We start from the raw sequence: 25,106 nt of genomic DNA on the forward strand, positions 1-25,106 counted from the left end.
TGAGCCACCCAGGCACCGTGCCCCTCTTCTGCTTACTTTGGATTTAATTTGATCTTCTTTGTCTAGTTTCCTAAAGTGGAAACTTAGGTTATTCATTTTATATATGTTTATTTAAAATGGAATTCCTTGGGGTCCCTGGCTGGCTCAGTCAGTAGAATGCAACTCTTGATTTGGGGGTTGTGAATTAGAGCCCCATGTTGGGTGTAGAGATTACTTAAAAATAAAGTCTTAAAAAAAAAAAAAAAGGGAATTCCTTTTCCATTGCCTGGTGTCTGTCTTTTGAAGCTTGAAATTTAATTTCATTTTAATGTGCCTTTGCTTTATTGTGTTTCATATATATTGTGTTTTTTACAAATTGAAGGTTTGTGGCAACCTTGCATTGAGCAGGTTTATTGGCCCCATTTTTCAAACAGCATTTGCTCACTTTGTGTCTCTGTGTCACATTTAGTAATTCTCACAATATTTCAGACTTTTTATTTTATTTCATTTATTTATTTTGTTCATTTTTAATTGTCATATAATATACAGTGTTTTGTAAGTTTCCAGGTGTACAATATAGTGATTCAGCAATTCTGTATATTACTCAGTGCTCATCACAATAAGTGTACTCTTAATCCCCTCTACCTATTTCACCTATCCCCCCACCCACCTCCCTTCTGGTAACCACCAGTTTATTCTCTGTATTTAATAGAATCTGGGGCACGTGGCTGGCTCAGTCGGTGACTCTTCATCTCAGGGTCATGAGCTTGAGCCCCATGTTGGGTGTAAAGCTTACTTAAAAAAAGAAAGTGGAATACCCTTAATAGAGTCTTGTTTTTTTGTGTTTGTCTTTTTCATTTTGTTTCTTAAATTCCACATATGAGTGAAATCAGATGATATTTGTCTTTCTCTGATTTGTATTACTTAGAATTATATCCTCTAGATCCATCCATTTGTTGCAAATGTCAAGTTTTCATTCTTTTTTATGGATGAATAATATTCCACTGTATTTATACCACATCTTTATCCATTCATCTATCAGTGAACCCTCGAGTTGCTTCCATAATTTGGCTATTGTAAATAATGCTGTAATAAACATGAGGGTGCATATATCTTTTCAAATTAGTGTTTTCATATTCTTTGGGTAATTACCCAGTAGTGCAATTCCTGAATCATATGGTGATTCTTTAATTTTTTGAGGAACCTCCATATGTTTTCCACAATGGCTGCACCAGTTTTCATTTCCACTAGCAGTGCACAAGGGTTCCTTTTTCTCCACATCCTTGCCAACACTTGTTTCTTGTATTTTTTATTTTAATCATTCTAATAGGCACAAAACCTCATTGATTTGCGTTTCTCTGATGGGTGATGTTGAGCATCTTTTCATGTGTCTCTTTGTCATCTGGATGTCTATGGAGAAATGTCTGTTCATGTCTTCTGCCCTTTCTTTTTTTTTTAAATAGGCTCCACATCCAGCGTGGAGCCCAACGTGGGGCTTTAACTCACGACCCTGAGATCAAGACCTGAGCTGAGATCAGGAGTCGGATGCTTAACCAACTGAGCCACGCAGGCGCCCCTTCCCATTTTTTAATTGGTCAGACTTTTTTGTTATTATAATTGTTATGGTCATTTTGATGAGTGATCTTTGATGTTACTGTTGTCATTGTTTTGGGTTCCACGACCTGACAGTGAACTTAATACATAAATGTTGAGTATATTCTGCCTGTTCTGCCAACTGGCGGTTTCCTCATTTCTCTTTGTGTGTTTGTCAGGCTTCTTTGAGACACAATGATATTGAAATTAGGCCAATTAACCCTACAATAGCCTGTTAAGTGTTCAAGCAGAAGGAAGAGTCATGTATCTCTCACTTCAGATCAGAAACTAGAAATGATTAAGGTTAGTGAGGAAGGCATGCAGAAAGCCTAGATAGGTCAAAAGCTAGGCTTCTTATGCCAGAGAGTTGGCCATGGTGTGAATGCAAAGGAATAGTTCTTGAAGGAACTTAAAAATACTACTCTAGTGAACACATGAACAATAAGAAACTTAAAAGAGCCTTATTGCTGATATGCTGCAAGTTTTAGTGATCTGGATACAAGATGGAACCATCCACAACATTTCTTTATGCCAAGGCCTAATCCATTGCAAGGCCCCAACTCCCCAGTTTTATGTAGGCTGAGAGAGGTAAGGAAGCTGCAGAAGTTTGAAGCTAGCAGAGGTTGGTTCATGAAGTTTAAGGAAAGTAGTCATCTCCGTACCACAGAAATGCAAGATGAAACAGCAGGTGTTGATATAGAAGCTGCAGCAGGTTATCCAGAAGAACTAGTTAAAATCATCGGTGAAGGTGGCTACACTAAGTACAGATTTTCAGTGTTGACGAAACTGCCTTCTATTGGAAGAAGATGCCATCTAGGACTTTGATAGCTAGAGAGAAGTTAATGCCTGGCTTCAAAATTTCAAAGGGCTGACTCTCTTGTTAGGGACTAATACAGCTGATGACTTTAAGTTGAAGCCAGTGCTCATTTATCATTCTGCAAATCACTGTCCTTAAGAATTATGGAAGTATACTCTGTGTTCTGTAACTGGAACAACAAAGCCTGGATGACAGCACATCTGTTTACAAATGGTTTGGACCCATTCTGCAGAGAAAAAGATCCTTTCAAAATATGACTGTTCATTAACAATGCACCTGGTCACCTAAGAGCTCTGATGGAGATGTGCAACAAAATGAATGTTGTTTTCATGCTGTGAACATTCTGTAGCCCATGGATCAAGAAGTCATTCGACTTTCAAATCTTACTATTTAAGAAATATATTTTGTAAGGCCATAGCTGCCATGGATAGTGACTCTGCTGATGGATCTAGGGAGAGTAAATGAAAAACCTTCCGGAAAAGGTTCACTATTCTAGATGCCATTAAGAACATCCGTGATAGATGGAACTAGGTCTAAATATCAACATGAACAGGAGTTTGGAAGAAGTTGATTGCAATCATGGCATGGATGACTTTGAGGTGTTCAGGACTTCAGTGGAGGAAGTAACTGCAGATGGGGTCGAAATAGCAGAACTCGAATTAGAAGTGGAGCCTGAAGATGGGACTAAATTGGTACAAACTCAGGATAAAACTTGAGCAGATGAGGAGTTGCTTCTTACGGATAAGCAGAGAAAGTGGTTTCTTGAGATGAGATCTGCTGGTGAAGATGCTGTGAAGACTACAGAAATGAAGACAAAGAATTTAGAGTATTACATAAACTTAGTGAATAAAGCAGTGGCAGGGTTTGAGAGGATTGACTCCAAATTTGAAAGAAGTTCCAATTGTGGGTGAAATGCTATCAAAGAAGCATTGTATGCTTCAGAGAAATCACATGTGAAAGAAAGAGACAATTGATGTGGCAGACTCCATTGTTGTTGTTGTTGTTGTTATTGTTGTTTTAAGTAGGCTCCACACCGTCTTTGGGGCTTGAACTCATGACCCTGAAATCCAGAGTCATGTGCTCTACCAACTGAGCCAGCCAGACGCCCCAGACTCCATTGTTTTATTTTAAGAAATTGCCCCAGCCACCCCAACCTTCAGCAGCCACCCTCTGATCAGTCAGCAGCCTGGTCAACATGAAAACAAGACCCTCCAGCAGTGAAAAGCTTAGATGATGTTGAGCATTTTTTAGCAATAAAGTATTTTTTAATTAAGGTATATACATTGCTTTTTAGATATAATACTATTGCACATTTAATAGTCTACAGTGTAGGGTAAATATAACTTTTATATGTGCTAAGAAACCAGAAAGTTCATTTGACTTGTTTAATTATGATACTCTTTGTTATTGTGGTCTGGAATCAAACCCACAATATCTCCAAGGTCTGCCTGTACATTGGTAGATACTCATGAAGTCAGTTTTTGTGGTATGGTCTCATTTCAGGTTTAACCTGTGTTATTAATGGGGCATTGCTTTTCCTTGTTCTACAATAATTTGAATATCACATCTATTGATCATTTTATTTATCCTTTGATCACATTTCTCCGAGGACTCTTTTCCTATTAACTTCTCCCTGTGCCCTTGAGACGCTAATCTCTACCCTTTCTTTGCATATTGTACACTTGTCTTTCCTATCTTGAAGAAAGTTTTCATTTTTTTCCTTCCAAAAAACTTCTTGAGTGGTTTTTCTGTGAACAGTGCCCTCATTTCCTTTTTATCCCTTCATTGTCACTGTCATTTTGAAACTCTCAGAATTTGCTAGTGACTTTATTGCCAAGTCTAATTGTTTTTTGTCTTTTATCCCCATGACCTCTTTGTTGCACTATATTTTGTTTCTTTGTTCCTTTCCCTAACACTCACTCTACTGTTCCTTCAGCATCTGGTAACATTTCCCAGTCACTTTTTAAAAAAAGTTTGATTGATGTTAGAGAGAGAGAGACAGAAAGAAAGTGAGCTGGGGGAGGGACAGGGAAAGGGAGAGAGAGAATCCACAAGCAGACTCCCTGCTGAGCATGGAGCCCGACTTGGGGCTCCATCCCAGGACCCTGAGATCGTGACCTGAGTTGAAACCAAGAGTCAGCCTCTCAACCAGCTGAGCCACCCAGGCGCCCCTTGCCAGTCACTTTTAATTATTTTCCTCATCTTCTTCAATTGCTAGTGTTTGCAGGGTGCAGCCTTTATTTTCTATTTTTTTCCTTTTGTGCTACCTTTCGAGGAATTCTTAGCCTTTCTTAGGATTTTACCTCTCTTTCAGCTATTACCTTGTGGTTTCATTTCTCAGGTCTTGATGTTTCCTCCTAGTCTGTGCAAACACAGGAATTATTGTCACTCTGAAAGAGGTGTCATGTCCAGTCACCCGTTTGTAATCCAGGTCTCCTTGGGATTGCCGTATGTTTCTCTTTAGCTTTTTTCATCTCACTTTGAGCATCTGAGATAGAATATCATCTCCTCTCCATCTACCCTTTCACAAACCACTTTACTTATTGCCAGTATCAGGATCATTATTTAAAAACTTAATGTGATCCTTGACTCGTCTGTCTCTTTCATAGTCATCTGCTCTCTGGCTTGAAGTTTTTATTTGTTTGTTTATTATGGCAATGTTTCTCATCACTTCTACTCCCCCCTTTTTTCCTTTACTGCTATCATTCAGTTCCATTCCTTAATTTTCTCACCTTGCTTATTTTTTTAAGATTTTATTTATTTATTTGACAGAGATAGAGACAGCCAGCGAGAGAGGGAACACAAGCAAGGGGAGTGGGAGAGGAAGAAGCAGGCTCCCAGCAGAGGAGCCTGATGTGGGGCTCGATCCCAGAACGCCGGGATCACTCCCTGAGCCGAAGGCAGACGCTTAACGACTGAGCCACCCAGGCGTCCCACAGCTTGCTTATTTCAAATAGCTTTTAGTTTGTATTTCTTTTTTCTTCTCTCTATTCCCTGCTAATAATTTATAATTTTCTGAACTATATAATATTAGAGAGCATTACAAGGAAAAATTGTTCTGTGATAGAAAAGCTTGGGAGGTGGTAGATTAAGAAAAAATTAATTGGCGATAAAGAAATAATAAATGATTCCTTACTGTAAAACTTCTATGATATGCTGGTGTTCATTGTTAATGTCTTAAATTGGGAGGGATATAGTAATACATAGCATTTACCCTGTAGACAATTTATTTAGTTTTTTTGCAGAGTATCTTCTAGGGCTAGGGGTTCCTGGAGCATACTTTAAGATATGGTGTAAAATTTATTTGAGACAGGGAGAGAGAGAGAGTGAGAGTGAGAGAGAGAGAAGGAAAGCGACTGTATGGAGGGAGGGTCAGAGAGAGGGAGAATCCCAAGCTGACTTAACCGACTGAGCCACCCAGGTGCCCCAGATTTCTTGATGTATTAATGTCCTGTTTGCCAGTTGTTCTGAAGCTGTGTGAATTCTTGTAAACTAAGAAATACCTGCAGTGCATTTTGGAACCATTTTTACATGAAATAATTTTTAAAGCAAATATTAAATGCTAATATGAGAAATGGGACGATATGAGAGTATAGTTAAGAGACATACAGATTAAAACTAATATCGAAAACAAGATCCGTGTTGCAAGAGCTGAATTGTGTCTGCCAGTGAATAAATTATTGGGTTTTTACCATCGGTAAGTGAAAAGTTTGCTTTCGTAGTGGAATTAGGTTTTTAAGTACCTTGCTCAAGCAAGTAGTAACTCTAAAGAGAACCCTTGTGTATTGAATGGAAGTCTTTATAAAATGCACTTCAGATGTTCTTATTTTCTTAAGCTGGCACACTGAATTTAATTAACTTTCTTTTTGATGTCTTGCTGAAGTAGATTATATTTTGATTTGCATAGTTTAAGTAATTTTTACTGCTTTATCTTTGTGTATGCTTGTATTAGTGTTATTTTTGGATCATTGATTACTAATATATCTGTATTCAGGGCAAAAAAATTTTTTTAATTAATTTTTTTCTTGTTCTAAGGAGAAGACAAAATCATATGAAACAAAATATATAGCTTCATGAATTGTTACATAGTAAACTTTGTTGTCATCACAGTTCTGGTCAAGAAATAGAACTTTGTTAGCCACCCCTAAAGTACCTCCCAATTACGACTTCCCTCCCTCCCCTCACAATGACTGCTATGACCTTTGTAGTCATAAGTTCCTTGCATTTGAAAAATAATTGTATCAGTCAGATGTGTATTCTTACACATCAAGGTTTAGTCTTTCCCATTTAAAAAAAATTAAGAATGATTAATTTTAGAAAGTATTTTGATGATGTGCCATTGTACCTCCCGTGTTTATATCTTAAGTCAGGTTTACCTGTAGAAAAAAACGTAATAACTAAGTTCTTTAATGCTTGAGAGCCTAGAAAGACTTTTTTTTTTTTTATTAATAATGATTTTTTATTATATTATGTTAGTCACCATACAGTACATCCCCGGTTTTCGATGTAAGAGAGCCTAGAAAGACTTGATGTGGTGACATGAATTGTATTTCAGGGTGTCCTCATGTCAGAAGAAGAAGTGTTTGAACTTGTTCCTGATGATGAGCGGCAGTGTTCAGCGTGCAGAACCACGTGTTTTCTCTCTGCTCTCACGTGCTCCTGTAATCCTGAGCGCCTTGTGTGTCTCTACCATCCAACCGATCTGTGCCCCTGCCCCATGCAGAAGAAATGTCTTAGGTATCCTCAAGTTTCTTATAAACCTTGTTACTTCTTTTAAAACTAAGTGCACTGTTCTTTGTAGTTCCCCTTTCCCCTGTGTGCACTGGTAACTTTCCGTTGTCTCTCTGCTTCCCTGCTGAGGACCAGTACTTTAAAGTTGGCCCTACACTTGGCAACTAATGTTAGTTTTTTTATCAGTTGATTTCATGTCTTCCTTGTCTTTCCCTGCATTAAAACTCTGTGGGTGGCTTTGATTTAAGACCCCATTCCCTTGGTCATTGTATTAAGCTGATTGTACTTAAAATTTATTTTCAAGTTGTTGGTTTCTGCAAAGTTTTTAATTTCTGTGTTTTTTGTTTATTTGTTTTGTTTTTCTTTGTGTTTAGATACCGCTACCCATTAGAGGACCTCCCTTCTCTGCTATATGGTGTGAAGGTCAGGGCACAGTCCTATGACACTTGGGTCAGCCGTGTTACAGAAGCATTATCTGCCAACTTCAACCACAAGAAAGGTTAAGTTTCCTCCTTTTTTATGCATACACTGAAATTATTGTCACATTGAAAGAGGCCTTGTTTTGTTCTATGTGCTTTTCCTCCATTAAGGAAAAATTATAGGTTTCATAATGAGATTTGTGACTAATGGGTTGGTTGACTGTAGATTTTGTTTTCTATTTGAGAATTTTCTTTTATATAAAAAGTTACTATAAAATGGGACGATAGCTAACTTGCAGTTAGATACGTATTTTGGGGAGCCATTGTTACCAGTGGACTGCCACTACAGGTTAATTAAGAAAGAGGAATTATCTTCCTGGAGAGAAATTGTCCGTAAGGATTAGGAATGAGCACCTGCTCTTAAGCTTTTATTGCATTGGTGAGATTTTCACAGCTGCAGTGTTTCCACTAATAGATTGATGACTAACTTGAGAGAGGTTGGTGAGTATTTTTAAATGGCTTTTTATGTCTGTCATAGTATATAGCTTTGTTTTTACAGATTTGATTGAATTACGAGTAATGCTGGAAGATGCTGAGGATCGGAAGTACCCAGAGAATGATCTCTTTAGAAAACTCAGAGATGCTGTGAAAGAGGCTGAGACTTGTGCTTCTGTGGCTCAGCTGCTTCTGAGCAAAAAGCAGAAGCACAGGTAAGACTGAGAAGAGTTCTCCGGTGCTTTCCTGTGGGTTTTTGGTTTTGTTTGTTTGCTTTTCTTTCAGAGTAAAAGCCAAAATTTAACCGGCCCCTCCCTGTATTATCTTTGACCTCTTGTCATGGCCCTTCCCCTCCCTCTCTCCAGTCATGTCCCGATCTTCTTTCCTACTACTCTCCCTTCTTTCTTGCTCCACCCTGCAGTCCTCTTCCCCTTCGTGCTTTTTCAGACACACCAGGCACGTTTCTGCTTAGGGCCTTTGCCCTTCTTCGCTCTTCCAGGTGGCTTGTTCCCTCACTTCTTTCAGATAGCTGACATGTTCTTGAAGAGGCCTTCTGTGACAACCCTTTATAAAATTGCAACCTTTTTATTCTTCTTTCCTGCTCTGTTTTTCTCCTAGTCCTGTCACTTCTTGACATACTAATTTATTTATTATCTTCTCCTTCCTTTCCCAATCCCACTAGACACCTGCTAGACTAGAATGTTGGAGATTTTTTATCCTTTTTTCATTGCTCTTTTTCTTGGGCTTAGAACAATGTCCGGTGCATACTGGATGTTTAATAAATATTTGTAAGTAAATAAATGATACTACACGCTGAAGGCAGATGGCAGCAAAGAGTAACCTTGATGGATGCTGGAGAGGCTATATTATTAAGAAATGTAGAAGTATGCACTCTTGATTTAATGGAATTCATATGTGTTAAATTTTCTGTGGTATTTCATATTCATGCCAACACTTTTCCTGGTATCTGACCAGCTTTTGCTATGGCCCTTCACATTGGGTTTTAAATTACTTTGTACATTTTTTGTTTACCATTTGATTAGAGAGCCTTTCTTTGAAGCATTGATCAGGGAATTTTCACCTGTCATTGGGTCACTTTAATCCCCTTGGAGAGTCTGGCAAAAGTGTAGGGGCCCTTTTCTTAGAAAAATGCACATTCACATAACAATTCTGAATTTGTTTCAGAGGGGTTTGTTGTCCCCTAGCCAAGTTAAAGGCCCTTTGTTCACGTTTTAAGCTTTTTGAGGTAGAAGATTTAGTTTTATTAATGAACATAGTATTTTACTCTGAGGAATTTATTGACTATTTAAAATGCTCAATACTTATAAGATTGGAGGAACTATAACCTGGAGAGTTGAATCTTTGAGTCTTTAACTAATGAGGTAAAAAGTGGAACCTCTCATCTTCTGGGATTGCTTGGGTTAGAATTCTAGAGAGACTGGAAACCCCTTTGATACCAGATGACTATGGATTTTTCTTACTTACATCTCGATATTATTTCACATCAGGCAGAGCCCAGATAGTGGGAGGACTCGGACCAAACTGACAGTGGAAGAATTGAAGGCCTTTGTCCAACAACTTTTTAGTCTTCCATGTGTCATCAGCCAAGCTCGACAAGTAAAGGTGGAGTATTACATTCTTTTCTTGGGTAATATCCTTTGTAGTATGGGTTTCTGTTTCGGGTAAACAAAATAGTGTGTCTAGACTAGCTTTTTGTTCTCTTTGTTTGTCACATAAGTACTGCTGTTTGAAGTTTTTTGGTGGGCGGTAAGAATCCCCTGGTTTCGTTCATAGCTTTTAATTCTCCTTTTAAAATTATGGAAGGGTAGTTAGTTTAGAATTTTTTTCTACATTAATTTTAGATCAGAATCCCCATTTAGCATAGATGTAATTGAAATGCAAGAAAATAGGTAAAAGAACCTGAATGTATCAGTAAGTTATTAGTTCACGAGCTTTTAAATATGTGAGCTCTGAAATTCTTAGGGCCCTGATGGTTTCTTGAATATGTACAGTCTCAAAAAGTGTATATCAAATATATTAATCAGCATAGTTAGTAATCCTCTGATAGGTTTGTGGTGTGTTTTGTGATTTGGCCATGTGCAGGTTATCTAAAATGGTTATTATTGAGGTCATCAGCTTGAGGGGAGCCTGGGTGGCTCAGTCGGTTAAGTGTCTGCCTTTGGCTCAGGTCGTAATCTCAGAGTTCTGGGATCAAGCCCTACATCAGGCTCCTTGCTCAGTGGGGAGCTTGTTTCTCCCTCTGTCTCCACCTGCCACTCCCCCTGCTTGTACACTCTCTCTCTCTGTCAAATAAATAAAATCTTTAAAAAAATAAAAGTTATCAGCTTGTGAAATCTAGTATCAGTTGTGTTTCTGCTGTTATTCCGTGTCATAGGAGCATTTTGGTAAGTTGACCACTCTTTCCTTCCTGACTTTCTTCTCTGAACATCTGTGACATCACATGCTCTGGTTTTCTTTGCTCATTCACAGTTCCTTTTCTTTGGTGTTCTTTGCTGTTTGTTTTCTCCTTGGCTTAACTTCTAAGTGTTGGAGTGTATTAGGAGTCTCAGCTCTTTCTTTAGGTCCTGACATCTTATTTGTTTAGTGACAGTAAGTATCACCTCTATCTGGTTGATCCCAGATTACCAGCTCTCAATGCTTTTGTTCTTTCCTACAGGCTTATACATCCAGTTGCATACTCTGCGTATTCCATGGCAGACTAAAAGGCATCTTAAAAGCCTTTTAATGAATCGGAATCCTTGATTCCTTTATTTCCCTTTTACCCCACATCCAGTTTCTAAACAAGGGCTACTATTATCTTCAGAATGTTTCGCAAAGTGAACCATTTGCCATCATCTCCATTGCTAAACTGTGCTCTGAACCTCTAGATTCTGCCTCTGAGATTACTGTAGTAGCCTCTTAACTTGTCTCCCTTCTTCTTTTGTCCCTGACAGTTTATTTTTCATTCGGTAGCCAGTGTAATCATGTAAAATATAAATCAAATCATATCACTTCTCTGTGGTTAAAATTCTCCAGTGCTTCCCCAAAGCCATTAAAATGAAATCTAAGCTCCTAATCTACATGGCACTACATAATCTGAGCTCTGCTTATTTTAAACCACATTTCTCCACTTTGCTCTCCATCATCCACTTTAGAGCAAGACATTTCTCTATAAAAGCTTTTGCAGTTATTATCCACCCTGCCTGAACTGCTCTTCCTCCAAATTTTCATATAGTTCCTACCTCTAGCTCCTCATTTTAGTTTCAGTTCATCTATTTTCTGTGTCCACCATTGCAAAGTAATATGCCTGTCCCCTCTGGTCATTCTTTCTCGCTCTCTCTTTTTTTTTTCCAATTTTATTTATTTATTTGAGAGAGAGTGAGTGAGAGAACATCAGGAAGGGGCAGAGGGAGCAAGAGAAGTAGGCTCCCCACCAAGCAGGGAGTCTGATGTGGTAGGCTTGATCCCAGGACCCTGGGATCATGACCTGAGCCGAAGGCAGTCGCTTAACTGACTGAGCCACCCAAGTGCCCTGGTCATTCTCTATTGTGTTGCCCTGTTTTATTTTCACAGCACTTAAAACTAACTGAAACATTTTATTCATATATCCAGTGTCTGACTATTTATATTAAAATACGTTCCTTGAAGACAAGGACTTTGTGTGTTTTAGTGCTGTGTGCTTAGAACAGTGGCTGCGTTGAAGTCCACAGTCATTAAATATTGTTTGAATGAGTCTTAAAAGTAAGTCTGTAGGTAATTACAGAGAAGCATAAATAGGTTCTTAACTATCATATCTGGTGCTATAATGGTGAGATTATTAGTCTAGAATTTGATTGTTTGCCTGAACTATGTCTATTCCATACTTATTTTGTATCTTTTAAATTTGTTTTTTATTTTTATTCTTTTGACTTTTTCAGAATCTCCTGGATGATGTGGAAGAATTTCATGAACGTGCCCAAGAGGCCATGATGGATGAAACCCCAGATTCTTCCAAACTCCAGATGTTGATAGACATGGGCTCTAGTCTCTATGTGGAGCTACCTGAATTAGCCCGACTGAAGCAAGAGCTACAGCAGGCTCGATGGTTGGATGAAGTAAGACTGACCCTGTCAGATCCACAACAGGTCACTTTGGATGTCATGAAGAAACTGATAGACTCTGGGGTGGGGTTGGCACCCCACCATGCTGTGGAGAAGGCAATGGCTGAACTACAGGAGCTCCTTACAGTCTCTGAGCGATGGGAAGAAAAGGCTAAGGTCTGCCTACAGGCAAGGTGAACACATATATTGGTGACTGTTGCCTCTTTAATAATTAAGGGTAGAACCGAAGGAGGAACATAAGGCTCTGTTTCATTAAATATTTAATTAGATGTTTTATGCCTTTCCTGACCAACCACTAAATTATCAAATAGGTCTGCATATAAACAGTTTCAAAGATTGTGTGTGTGCTAGTACAGAGTACTTTGCTAGGTACTTTAAATGCAACAGTACTATTTTGTTTAGAACTTTCCCCTTACCTATACTGTAGTTCAGAGCTAAGAAACGTAAAGCTTACTGCAATATGGTATGGTTAACTGAGAGGTACAGAAAAATGCTGTAGCACTTCAGAGGAGGAGAGGTCATTGTTAGCTTTGGTGATCAAAAAAGAAGCTTGAGAGAAAAGAAAGAACTTAGGTAGAGTTTTGAAGTGTGTGTGGGATTGAAGTAGAAGGGGAGTAAAAGAAAGATCAAGCTAAGTTTAAGGAATATATAGGGTGTGTTTAGGTGACAAAAGTCAAATGGGCTTTACTGGAGTGGAGGATTTATGTAGGAAAGTAGTGGGAAAGAAGAAGCAAGAAAGATAGGAGAACATTATGGAGTTGCATTAGCATTGGCACCCCCATTGGATTTGTGAGATTTCAGTAACGCATTCACCATACTTGACTGTATATCGACTAATTAGCCTGTAATGTTCTTTAGGAAAGTATTTCTTCAGCTAAAATTAAGATCTGTAATTTCTCTTGTGAGGATGAGGAACCTGGCATACTTAGAGCCCATAGTTATTAAATAACCCAGCTCAGATTTAAAGCATTTTCCACTTCATTCCAAAGTCTTCGTGTACTTAACTATTTTGCCAGCCACTTACTTTGGTTGCAGTTGATAGGAAAAGCCTTAGGTGATTCAGTGAACACAGTTCTGTTTAACCAAGAAAAGTCCACATATATTTTTCCTGGATATTTTGCTCTCTAGTTGGCATGGAGAATACATACTAAAATGTATCCGTACCTTTTTCTGTTTGAAACCTTCAAATTACTCTGTGTCTTCAGATTCATGACAGTTCCAGGAGCATATTAAATGGGAAAAGCTAAATAACTTTAGAATGCAAAACCATGATTTGATATACCTGATGCAACTTACTGTAGTCTACAGAATGAGATTTTGTTGGTAGTAATATTTGAAAACTTTTTTTCTCTTATTTTTCCACATTTAATCAGTCACTAGGTTTTAATGTGTTTTCCTCCAAAAATGTCTTTCATATCTGTCTTCTTCAACTCCATTGTCACTGACCCTAGTTATGGTGCTCTTGTATTTTCCCTTAATCTTTGCAATTCAGTAAGTATTTATGGGGTACCTACTACATTCATGCCAGGCTCTATTTCTAAGTGCTATAGAGATAGTAGGGGAAAAGACCCACAAAGTCCCTGCTCTAAAATAGAGCCAACATTCTAGTAGGGAGAGACAGGTGAATAAGTGAGTGAATGGATGAATAAATTTCAGATAATTAGTGTCACAAAGAAAATAAAATTCGTAAGGAAATAGAGGGTGATGGGGTTTGTTGGGGATAGTGGGAAGTAGAATCTTTTGTTTTCTAACTCCTGTCAAAGTTAGCTTTCTGAAACACATCTACAGTGTTCTTGGCCCCTTAGCATTGGTTAACTCCTGACCACTATTTTCTCAATATCCTCCTTCTTTGCTTTTGGCCTTCTCTCCCTGCCTCTTAAATAATGCCTTTCCTCAAGATTCTGGCCTAGATCACTTCTTTTTTCACTCTGTACATCTTCCTGAAAATTTCGTCTTATTTTGTGGCTCCATTGGCCATCTTTATACTGATTCAAATTCTCATCTATCACGTAGATATTTTTCATAGATACCATCTGCCTATTAGGTAAATCTATTGGATGTCCTGTTGATACCTCAAAGTCCCCATATCCAAAATTGAATTCATTAAGTCTTCCCCATCATCTCTTCCTTTGCTCCTTTTTTCTTTGAGTTATACCATTTTTTTTCTCTTCTAAACAAGCTTTGGAAATTAACTTTGGCCTTTCCTTTCCATTTCCATACCCTCAGCCTCAGATAACTACTAAGTCATGTTGATTATATTTCCTTGATATTTCTCACTTTCATTCTTCTTTGCGGTGCTGTCATAGCTGGCCTAAATCATAGCCATAGACTCTGTGACCTCACCCTGCTCTCACCCATTCTCTACACTGCAGCTAGTATTTTCCTAAAATACAGGTGTGGCTTTTTCACTCTCTTGCTTAGAGCCCTTCACTGTTTCCTATTCCCCTGGGGATGACATTTAGAGTCCCTTCATCTGATTCATAAAGCCATCTGTAATCTAGCCCCTTGCTTAAGGATCTAGCCTCATCCCTTGCCATTCTTCTTTGCATTTTATGTTCCAAGCGTAGTGATCCCCCTGCTTTCCTCAGATATGCCATGTTCTTTCTTGTCTCTGGACCTTTGCGTGTGCTCATTTTATTTTGCTCTGGAACGCTCTTCCCTTCTGCCCATCCCCTGTGGCATACCCCTACCCAGCCTCTGGTTCCAGCTTTCCTGACTCACTCCTATTCAAAAAGGATAAGAAAGCTTAGAAGTCATTTCTGGGAATCCTTCCGTCACCTACCAGGTCAGTTTAGGTCCTCCTGCTGTATATTTTGATAGCATCTTACAGTGGTATGAATAATCCCCCTCTACCACCACAAGATTAAAACGTTTCATTAGGCAAAGGCTCTATCACTCCTGTGTATTAATAATCTCCAGGACCTAGCACAGTGCCTAGCACATAGAAGGATTCATGGATAAAGAAACTGTTCCTATCCTCAGTAGCTTCCTGTTGCTTCCATGGCGAAGTTCATGGCTCTTAAGACCTCTTAAATCTGTTTGCATCTTTCTTTTCTATCAGATTCCCCTATTTGCTCTTAACTCTACTCCTACATCACCGTCATCCTCACACCAGCTCCCATCTTAAACTAGACTACTAACTTATTTTTTTTTAAGATTTTAGTTTTTAAATAAAAAAAAATAATCTCTACCCCCAACATGGGGCTGGAACTCATGACCCTGAGATCAAGAGCTGCACGCTCTACCCACTGAACCAGCCAGGTGCACCTGGACCTCTTAACTTACGTTTAAATGTTCCTTCATGTCTTCGTTCATTATATTCCTGGGTTTTTTTTCCTTTAACCTTGAGAAAATCACACTACTTCTTTAAGCTTCAGCTCAAAGCCTGTCTCAACTCCTCTAAGCAGAATTAATCACAGCTTCCCATAGTGTTGAGCCTATAGTGATTTGCTCTTCGTCCCCAGTACACGTTTAATTCTTATCTTGTATTCTGATTCATTGAGGATAAGGTCTATTTTATTCATCTTTTAACTAGGTGGTATTGAATGTAGTTGAATTAAATGTACACGGTCAGCATTACTGGACTTCTAGACTATTGCTTTCCACACTGCTATCTGATAACGCATCTCTGACAATTTCAGATATTGTGGAGAACTAAAATAGATGCAGTTTAGTGTAGTGAAAAGAGCAAGGGATCTGAGACTCATTCTCAATTGGTATTTTAGCTGTGCCATTCACTGTATTAAATGACTTTAGGGAAAATAATTGATTTTTGAGTTAAGGTTTTCTTATTTGTAAATTGGAAATAAAGGTAATAGCTGCTTTGCCTCCCTTATAGGGTTGTGGTAAGAACTAAATGAAATCATGTATATGAAATTTCTCTGCACATTCTAAAATGTTATTTAAATGTTAGTAGCAGTTTGACTTTTCCTCATGCATCTACCCTATCTTTGTGGGTTTTTTAGACCACGGCACAGTGTGGCAAGTTTAGAAAGCATAGTGAATGAAGCCAAGAACATTCCAGCCTTTCTGCCCAATGTGTTGTCCCTGAAAGAAGCATTACAAAAGGCTCGAGAATGGACAGCTAAAGTGGAAGCTATTCAGGTAAGGAGCCTCTTGAATTATCCTACCATTTGGGTAATGTTGTCTCACAGATGAATTCTTTAAGCCTTTAATTATTTAGAATAGAGTAACCATAATAAAATATTAGTACTTAAAATTTCGTTGTTCCATCTAATTCTGTCATTCAAAATATATATTACCTATTTAAATGTTACTTGTTTCTGTTGACTCCCTGCTATGAAAGATGATGGAATTAGCTATTTATTTAACTCTGAGCAATAGGGAGCTTATTCCCTGCTGTATTCTTTGAATCTTCACCATGTGTGCAAATAAATTTTAAAATAAGAGAAAAAAGAAGATGAAATTAATATTTACTGAACACCGTCACGCTCATGGTAAGTATTATTCTAGTTGTTTGGGAGTAGAAATGTGAGGGAAGGGTGTAAAGATAGTACCCTGGCCCTCAAAATAGCATATTCTCTAGTTGGAAAGACCTGTGTTATATATTTTAATTTAAAACAATATATAATATTCCTCCTGAATTATAAAAACCTTGCAGCATTTTCAGTATTGAGGATGTACATACTCTTTATTGTAGAACTATATCCGAAGAAAAGGAAACGAATTCTCTTGTACTAAACTGCTATCCCAAGAAAACATATCCTAGGTGTCAGGTTCTAATGACTTTTGTTTTAGTTTGTTTTCAGTTAACTTTTTCTGGGAGCTTCTTAGCTGCACTTTTTCTATGCTATTTTTAAAATTATCTCTGTTTTCTAAACTGAGGATTTCTGGAGGGGAGATGGTTGGGTGAGGGGATAGGCTGAATGGATGATGGGCATTAAGGAGGGCACATGTTGATGAACACTGGGTGTTCTGTGTGAGGATGAATCACTAAATTCTGTTCCTGAAACCAGTACTACACTATATGTTAACTAACTTGAATTTAAATAAAATCTTGGAAGAAAAATTATCTGTTTTCATCAGGACAGGTCCTCTGTTTCATCTTTAACCTATTTCAGGAGTTTGGTTGTCCTCGAATGTTTGATGACCCTTAGTTGGCTGTTAATTTATGACTACGGGACCAAGTTTGCAAGTATAAATGGCTGTCTTGTGTTTCCTTTGTAATTTTGAAGGACTTGTCCTCCGCCTAGCCCTCCCTGCAGTGGGGAGACTGACTCGTAGGTTCTAAGTGGACAACTTCTCTTGACAGGCAGACTCTTCTTTAAGATACAGAGCTTGGGAGCAGGCTAAGTCAAGCCTTAGCCAGAAGGTCTTCCGTGGTCAAACAGCTATAGTTGGGTACAAGAAGGAGTAGCAGTAAACATAGTATTTCTCAGCTGTATCTGTACTTGAGCTTTCTTTTCTCTTCCATTTTGCTATCTATTCTTTAATCGTAGTACCACAGTGATTTAATTATACCATTATAATATCTCTTAGGGCTAAAACCTTCCCATTATTATTATTAAAAATTTACTTAAGTTGGGGCACCTGGATGGCTCAGTCGGTGGAGCGTGTGGCTCTTGATCTCGGGGCTGTGAGTTCAAGCCCCACGTTGGATGTGGAGCCTACTTTAAAAAAAAAAAAGTCACTTAAGTTTTTTACCTCTTTATTTTTCCACATTTCAGTGTAACTTTCAAAGTGAATTTATAGGCAAATGTGTCATTTAACATAGGAAATAACCTTTTATTCAAATGTCTATTTATAGCATGTAACTATGCCTTTCCCTCATTCAGGGCTTCTGAATAACAATGACTGTTAAGGGCATATATACAGTTTTCTTATAGGAATGGTTATGTGTTCTGTCTGCCTGGAGATTCAGCCAATCTAAGGCATCGCTCTGAATTACTGCCTGTTGGCTCCCAGCCCACTTCAGATGTTCTTGATAAATTCCTGGAATGGATTACTTGTTAACTCTCTCACCTCTTATAATGATTTAGTTAGTAAATTTACAGCAGTAACAGTTCTAAAAACAATAATGACTTCATTACATTGGAAATACTGAACCATTGTGACCATGGCAAATATCTGTTCTCATCTGTATTTATGTAACATAAAATGGAGGTGGTTATCAGAACTAAAATACTACTCTGTAGTTGTTGGAAAAGTTTGAAAGACTTTGAAAATAGGCAAAAGAAATTACTGGGTGTTCTTTTACTTTTTTTATTTTTTATTTTTAAAGATTTTATTTATTTATTTGACAGAGACAGAGACAGCCAGCGAGAGAGAGGGAACACAAGCAGGGGGAGTGGGAGAGGAAGAAGCAGGCTCCCAGCAGAGGAGCCTGACGTGGGGCTCGATCCCAGAACGCTGGGATCACGCCCTGAGCCGAAGGCAGAGGCTTAACGACTACGCCACCCAGACTCCCCCCAGGTGTCCTTTTACTGGAGTACTGGATGTCGTCTAGTGAACTCTCCAAGATTATCTCATTCTGAGAGTGCGTGCTGTAGATTTTCTTTGACCAGGCTATTTACAACTCTGTCAATTATTAAAAAATGGTAGTAATACAAATGAATTATGTCCATAGAAAGACAACTAAATTTATCTATAATGGAACAATTGATTCCCTCATGGTAGAAAAGATGATTAAATTGTCCCGTATGATATTAAATATCTGTTTCCATCTATTAGCAAATTTCTTGTCTCATTCCTGATTGTATTTATATATTCTGTTCTTTTTTTTTTTTTTAAAGATTATTTATTTTAGAGTGTGTTTGTGAACGGGGGAGGGGCAGGGGAGAAGGCGGGGGGAAGCAGACTCCCCACTGAAATCACGCGGGGCTTGATTTCCTAACCAGGAGATCATGACCTGAGCTGAAATCAAGAGCATCGGTTGGATGCTCGACCGACAGCCACCCAGGTGCCCCATATATGTCTGTCCTTTAGATTACCTTTTGAACTGATTTTTACATCTTAACTAGTTCCCTCATTAATTAATAAAAATCCTTGACAGCATGAATTTATAGACATTATAAAAAGGACATTGGAAGCTCTATTAGTTCAAGAGATAAAATTAGCTTTAAAGAATAACATTTAACAAAAAACTTAACACTTAACTCTTTGTAAGATCTTCCAACCAATATTACTAGACTCCATAAGAAAGTACAAGTTGGGTGAGAATGCACTTTTGTTTTTCAGAGTGGCAGCAACTATGCTTATTTGGAGCAGCTGGAGAGCTTATCTGCCAAAGGGCGACCTATCCCTGTGCGTCTGGACGCGCTGCCCCAGGTAGAATCACAAGTAGCAGCTGCACGGGCATGGAGAGAACGGACTGGGCGGACCTTTCTTAAGAAGAATTCTAGCCATACCTTGTTGCAGGTAAAGAACAGTTGGTAATTTAATACCTGTAGGTAGGAGTTTCATTGGTGAGGGTTGTTTTCAGTTTATCTGGTCATGGTTATATAAGTGATTCCTATTAAGTGATATCAGATGTCTACTGGAAATCTGGAGTCTTAGGCTGACTTATCTCCAGTTCATCTCGTACTCTGTCCAGAAAAAGCAATTAGCCTGGATCTTATCTCTGTTACTAATGGATTCTGTTCTTGAAATATCTTATACTCGTTACCCTTTTCATCTTGAGCAGTTGAACATCCTAGTAGTTAAAGAGCATAGGCTTTGGAGTAACGTACTTTCAGGTCGAGCACTGGCTCACTAATTGTTAAGCCTGTGTCCTTGGGCAAGTTGTTTCCTTTCTGAGCCTTAGTTTCCCCCGTTTGTAAAATACAGGTGATACACCTACTACAGAGGGTCGTTATGAGGGTTGAGTTAGGTGTCTGTAGAAGGTACGTAAGAAAGTGCCTAGGACAAGATGAATGGTCAGTAAATGGTTCCTTTTTATTATTTTTAGTTTTAAGATTTTTTTAAAAACTAGAATTCAGTGTTTGGCTTTATTTTTGTAGGTGCTAAGTCCCCGGACTGACATTGGTATATACGGGAGTGGTAAAAACAGAAGGAAAAAAGTAAAAGAACTAATAGAAAAAGAAAAAGAAAAAGATCTGGACCTTGAGCCTTTGAGTGATCTGGAGGAAGGATTGGAGGAAACCAGAGATACAGCTATGGTGGTAAGAAATTATGAAATGCATTTTGAGCCTGCTTTCTGAATACAGAATTCTATGACGATATTAGCAGATTCACTGGTTTTATGTTCTTAACTATTTTTTATTTTTGTATAATCTTTGGCTTTATAGTAGAATATTTCATTTTTTTATATTTGTAATCAAAGTTTATTATGCTCTCTCCCTAAAATTGTTTGTCTTTCCAAATCTATGTTCTTTATTATTGTTTTAATAGTTGTCTAATATTCCATCAAATTGTCCATAATTTGTTGAACATTTTCTGACACATCAAATATTTTGATTATTACTAAGTGTTTGCTATTAGGGATAATGTAAAGTGAACTTCTTTATAAAATTTTTTTCTTTTTTCAAATTATTTTCCTTTACTTTTAAGAATGTGATTACTGGGTTAGAATTTAATAGCATTTGTAACATTTAATACTCTGCTTTTAAAAGGAATTATATCTGTTTAATGATACCAGCTGCTATTTAAAATACCTCCCTTCTCTTAGTCTCATTCGCAGTATAGTGAGTCCTCAAAAAAATACTTGGAATGATAGGTGTTTCTGGAGAGGAGGAAGAATGTGTGAAGGTGACTAGGCGCCTGAGTATGTAAAGAGAAATAAAAAAGGAATTTGGGCTATATGTAACAGTAGGGAATTACATACATTAAGTCACATGATATGGATGTTTCTCCCTACAAATGATCCTGGGTTGTGGTTGTTGTTGTTTTTTAAAGATGTATTTATTTGAGAGAGAGAGCGAGCACATGAGTGGGGGGAGGGACAGAGGGAGAGAGTGGAGGGAAACAGACTCCCCACATAGCAGGGAACCTGATGCGGGGTTCAATCCCATGACCCCAAGACCACAGCCTGAGCTGAAACCAAGGCCAGATGGTGCACTGACTTAGCCACCCAGGCACCCACAAATGATCCTGTTTTGAGGCCAGTGGAAATGATTTATTAGCAAGCCTTCCTAACAAGTCAGTCAGGCCAAATTAATAGAACTGGAAATTATTTCATAATTGTTTCAAAGCTACCACAGTTTAAAAAAGAAAATGCACTGCAATGATAATTAAAGTTTATTTACTTTTATTTTTTGAAATGAGTTATATAAAGCCTTGTTATAATTGGCCATCAGACTTTGTTATTCTACTTCTACATGAGTTGGAGAGGCTGTTTTAGAAAAATATAAAAATCGATTTGTATAGAAGTCACCCCCAGGGAAGGAATTACAAGGGGATTAGGGAAGTAATATTTATTGGGTGTTTACCTTGTGTGAGACACCAAGTTAGGCACTTTCATGTGTTATCTTATCTAAATCCTCAGAACAACAAAATGAGGTTGGTTGGTATCCTCATTTTTCAGAAAACTAAAATTCAGAAAACTTGTGCCCCAGATTAGCCATCTATAAGTACAAGAGCCAGGCTTTGTGCTCAGGTTGCTTGACTCCAAGGCATATTATCTTTCTACTGCACCCGACAGAAGAGTTCAAAGTACTCTACTGATACAAATTGTCAAATATGGTAGCACTTTGCCCATTTCACAGATGAAGAATGTTTGCACCCACATTATAGGAAATGATTGACAGATGTTTGTTTGTTTGCTTTTCAAGGACAGTGCTTGTCACAATGAGGGTACAACATGGAGATGATCCCTCAGCTCTGAGGATTCGGCATTTTTGGAATATTTTGCAGTGACTCTTTTTAATTAAATGTTTGTTGTATATAGGTGGCGGTTTTCAAAGAACGGGAGCAAAAAGAGATTGAAGCCATGCATTCCCTCAGAGCAGCCAACCTAGCCAAGATGACAATGGTGGACCGCATAGAAGAAGTAAAATTTTGCATTTGCCGCAAGACAGCCAGTGGGTTTATGCTACAGTGTGAACTCTGCAAAGACTGGTTCCATAACAGCTGTGTTCCCCTTCCTAAATCGGGTTCCCAAAAAAAAGGGTCTAGCTGGCAAGCTAAAGAAGTAAAATTCCTTTGCCCTCTTTGTATGCGGTCTCGAAGGCCAAGGTTAGAGACTATTCTCTCACTCCTGGTATCCCTTCAGAAGTTGCCTGTGCGTTTGCCTGAAGGAGAGGCCCTGCAGTGTTTGACAGAACGAGCTATGAGTTGGCAAGATAGAGCACGGCAGGCCCTAGCCACAGATGAACTGTCCTCTGCCCTGGCCAAACTGTCTGTGTTGAGCCAGCGCATGGTGGAGCAGGCAGCTCGAGAAAAGACTGAAAAGATCATCAGTGCAGAACTCCAAAAAGCAGCTGCTAATCCAGACTTACAGGCAAGTTTAGGGTTTTCTTTCTTTTTTTATTTCATGGGATTATATGTGTAAATAGTAAATCAAATCTATCTTACCAGCTGATAAGGAAAAACAACAGTAAGTTTCCAGCAGCTATGTTATCCATAACGTCTTTCTGTATACACCTATAGGATTTTCCTTGGGTATATACCGAGGTCATTGTAGTGAACCATTACCTGGAAATACCATTGAGATGGACCTGGGCATCATAATCAAATAATTTGATCTGTACTAACTGTTGAATTCTTTTGGCCACTTTGAAGTTCATTACATTTAGGTGGTCTTAAGCGCACATTAATTATCCTTGTTTATTTAGTATGTCCCTCTGTTCATCTTGGAATTGTTTGTTGTTTAGGGACACTTACCTAGTTTCCAGCAGTCTGCTTTTAACCGAGTGGTGAGCAGTGTGTCTTCTTCCCCTCGACAAACAATGGACTATGATGATGAAGAAACAGATTCTGATGAAGATATCCGGGAGACATATGGCTATGACATGAAGGTAATTAATGGACAGGCATACCTGATCACTGGGCTTGTTAAAACTATTGAACACTGGTATTTGAACCCTGAAAGTAGAAGAGAAAGCTAGTCTATTTATCCTGGGTTTATGGTGATAGCATTTTTTTCTAAGCCCCCAAAATAGAGATTGATGAAACAATTTTTTTTAAAGGATGGAATTTTTTTTTTTTTAAGATTTTATTTATTTATTTGACGGAGAGAGGGACAGCTGGTGAGAGAGGGAACACAAGCAGGGGGAGTGGGAGAGGAAGAAGCAGGTTCCCAGCGGAGGAGCCTGATGTGGGGCTTGATCCCAGAACGCCGGGATCACGCGCTGCGCCAAAGGCAGACGCTTAACGACTGAGCCACCCAGGCGCCCCAAGGATGGAATTTTTTAAAAAATGTGTTTATTTTCTTCACCTTGTGACTCCTTATGGCCTAAAGGGACTAGAAAAATTATGTATTTACTGAAAGCTTTCATGACTTCAGTATTTTGTTTCCTTTGAGTTGTTCATTCTGTATAGTTATGTTTTAAGAATCGTATTCTAGCTGTGCTTTGAGTCTTTTGCTCTGATCTCTCATCTAGATGGTGCTAGATAGAACGTTCTATTCAGAGATGAGTTATACTTGGGCCCATGGTTCAAATTTGCAGAGCTACAGCTGCAGCTAGAGCAAATTATTTAACTTCAATGTGATTCTTTTGATAATGACACCACACTGGTTTTGGCAAGTTTGTTTTGTGTTGGATCCTATTGGCCTTTTATTATTTTGTGTCAGGCCCAAGCCCTTTGTCTTTTACCTAGTTATAACATCATGATCTAGGCAGAAACTCTGCCAGGTTACAGTTAATCCATTGATCTGTTTTTTTTTTTTAATTGTAATAATATTTTTTTATTATATTATGTTAGTCACCATACAGTACATCCCTGGTTTTTGATGTAAAGTTCGATGATTCATTAGTTGCGTATAATACCCAGTGCACCATGCAATACGTGCCCTCCGTACTACCCATCACCAGCCTATCCCATTCCCCCACCCCCGTCCCCTCTGAAGCCCTCAGTTTGTCTCTCAGAGTCCGTAGTCTCTTATGCTTCTTTCCCCTTTCTGATTACCCCCCCTTTCTTTATCCCTTTCTTCTACCGATCTTCCTAGTTCTTATGTTCCATAGATGAGAGAAACCATATGATAATTGTCTTTCTCTGCTTGACTTATTTCACTTAGCCTTATCTCCTCCAGTGCTGTCCATGTTGCAGCAAATGTTGAGAAATCGTTCTTTCTGATAGCTGAGTAATATTCCATCGTATATATGGACCATATCTTCTTAATCCAGTCATCTTTTGAAGGGCATCTCGGCTCCTTCCACGATTTAGCTATTGTGGACAATGTTGCTATGAACATTGGGGTGCATATGGCCCTTCTCTTCACTACGTCTGTGTCTTTGGGGTAAATACCTAGTAGTGCAGTTGCTAGATCATAGGGTAGCTCAATTTTTAACTTTGTAAGGGACCTCCACACTGTTTTCCAGAGTGGCTGTACCAGCTTGCATTCCCACCAACAATGTAGGAGGGATCCCCTTTCTCCACATCCTCTCCAACAATTGTTGTTTCTTGCCTTGTCAATTTTTGCCATTCTAACTGACGTAAGGTGCTATCTAGTGTGGTTTTGATTTGAATTTCAAATGATGGCTAATGATTTTGAACATTTTTTCATGTGTCTGTTAGCCATTTGTATGTTTTCATACATACAAGTGTCTATTCATATCTTCTGCCCATTTTATGATTTGTTTATTTGTTTCTCGTGTATTGAGTTTGAGAAGTTCTTTGTAGATCTTGGATACCAGTCTTTTATCTACTGTCATTTGCAAATATATTCTCCTTTTCCGTGGGCTGCCTCTTAGTTTTTTTGACTGTTTCCTTGGCTGTGCAGAAGCTTTTTATCTTGATGAAGTCCCATGAGTTCATTTTATCTTTTGTTTCTCTTGCCTTTGGATATGTGTCATGAAAAAGGTTGCTGTGTCCGATGTCGTAGAGGTTGCTGCCTATGCTCTCCTCTAGGATTTT

General features: G+C 38.4%; 1 protein-coding gene across 2 annotated transcripts in view; it reads left to right on the plus strand.

Annotated features, from left to right (window-relative positions):
- Positions 1-25,106, plus strand: part of KDM5A (lysine demethylase 5A) — a 96,083-nt gene that overhangs the window by 45,310 nt on the left and 25,667 nt on the right. For both annotated transcript variants that reach the window (XM_045774505.2, XM_087855531.1), the window contains exons 15-24: positions 6,945-7,126; positions 7,495-7,619; positions 8,099-8,249; positions 9,543-9,657; positions 11,952-12,307; positions 16,100-16,238; positions 19,332-19,511; positions 20,093-20,254; positions 21,979-22,530; positions 22,904-23,047. In XM_045774505.2, coding sequence (XP_045630461.2) covers positions 6,945-7,126; positions 7,495-7,619; positions 8,099-8,249; positions 9,543-9,657; positions 11,952-12,307; positions 16,100-16,238; positions 19,332-19,511; positions 20,093-20,254; positions 21,979-22,530; positions 22,904-23,047 — 2,106 coding nt within the window. The remainder of the gene's footprint in view (positions 1-6,944; positions 7,127-7,494; positions 7,620-8,098; positions 8,250-9,542; positions 9,658-11,951; positions 12,308-16,099; positions 16,239-19,331; positions 19,512-20,092; positions 20,255-21,978; positions 22,531-22,903; positions 23,048-25,106) is intronic.

Source organism: Ursus americanus, chromosome 25 (genome assembly GCF_024610735.1).
Source record: "Ursus americanus isolate L20-20 chromosome 25, mUrsAme1.1.p, whole genome shotgun sequence".
Lineage (NCBI taxonomy): Eukaryota > Metazoa > Chordata > Mammalia > Carnivora > Ursidae > Ursus > Ursus americanus.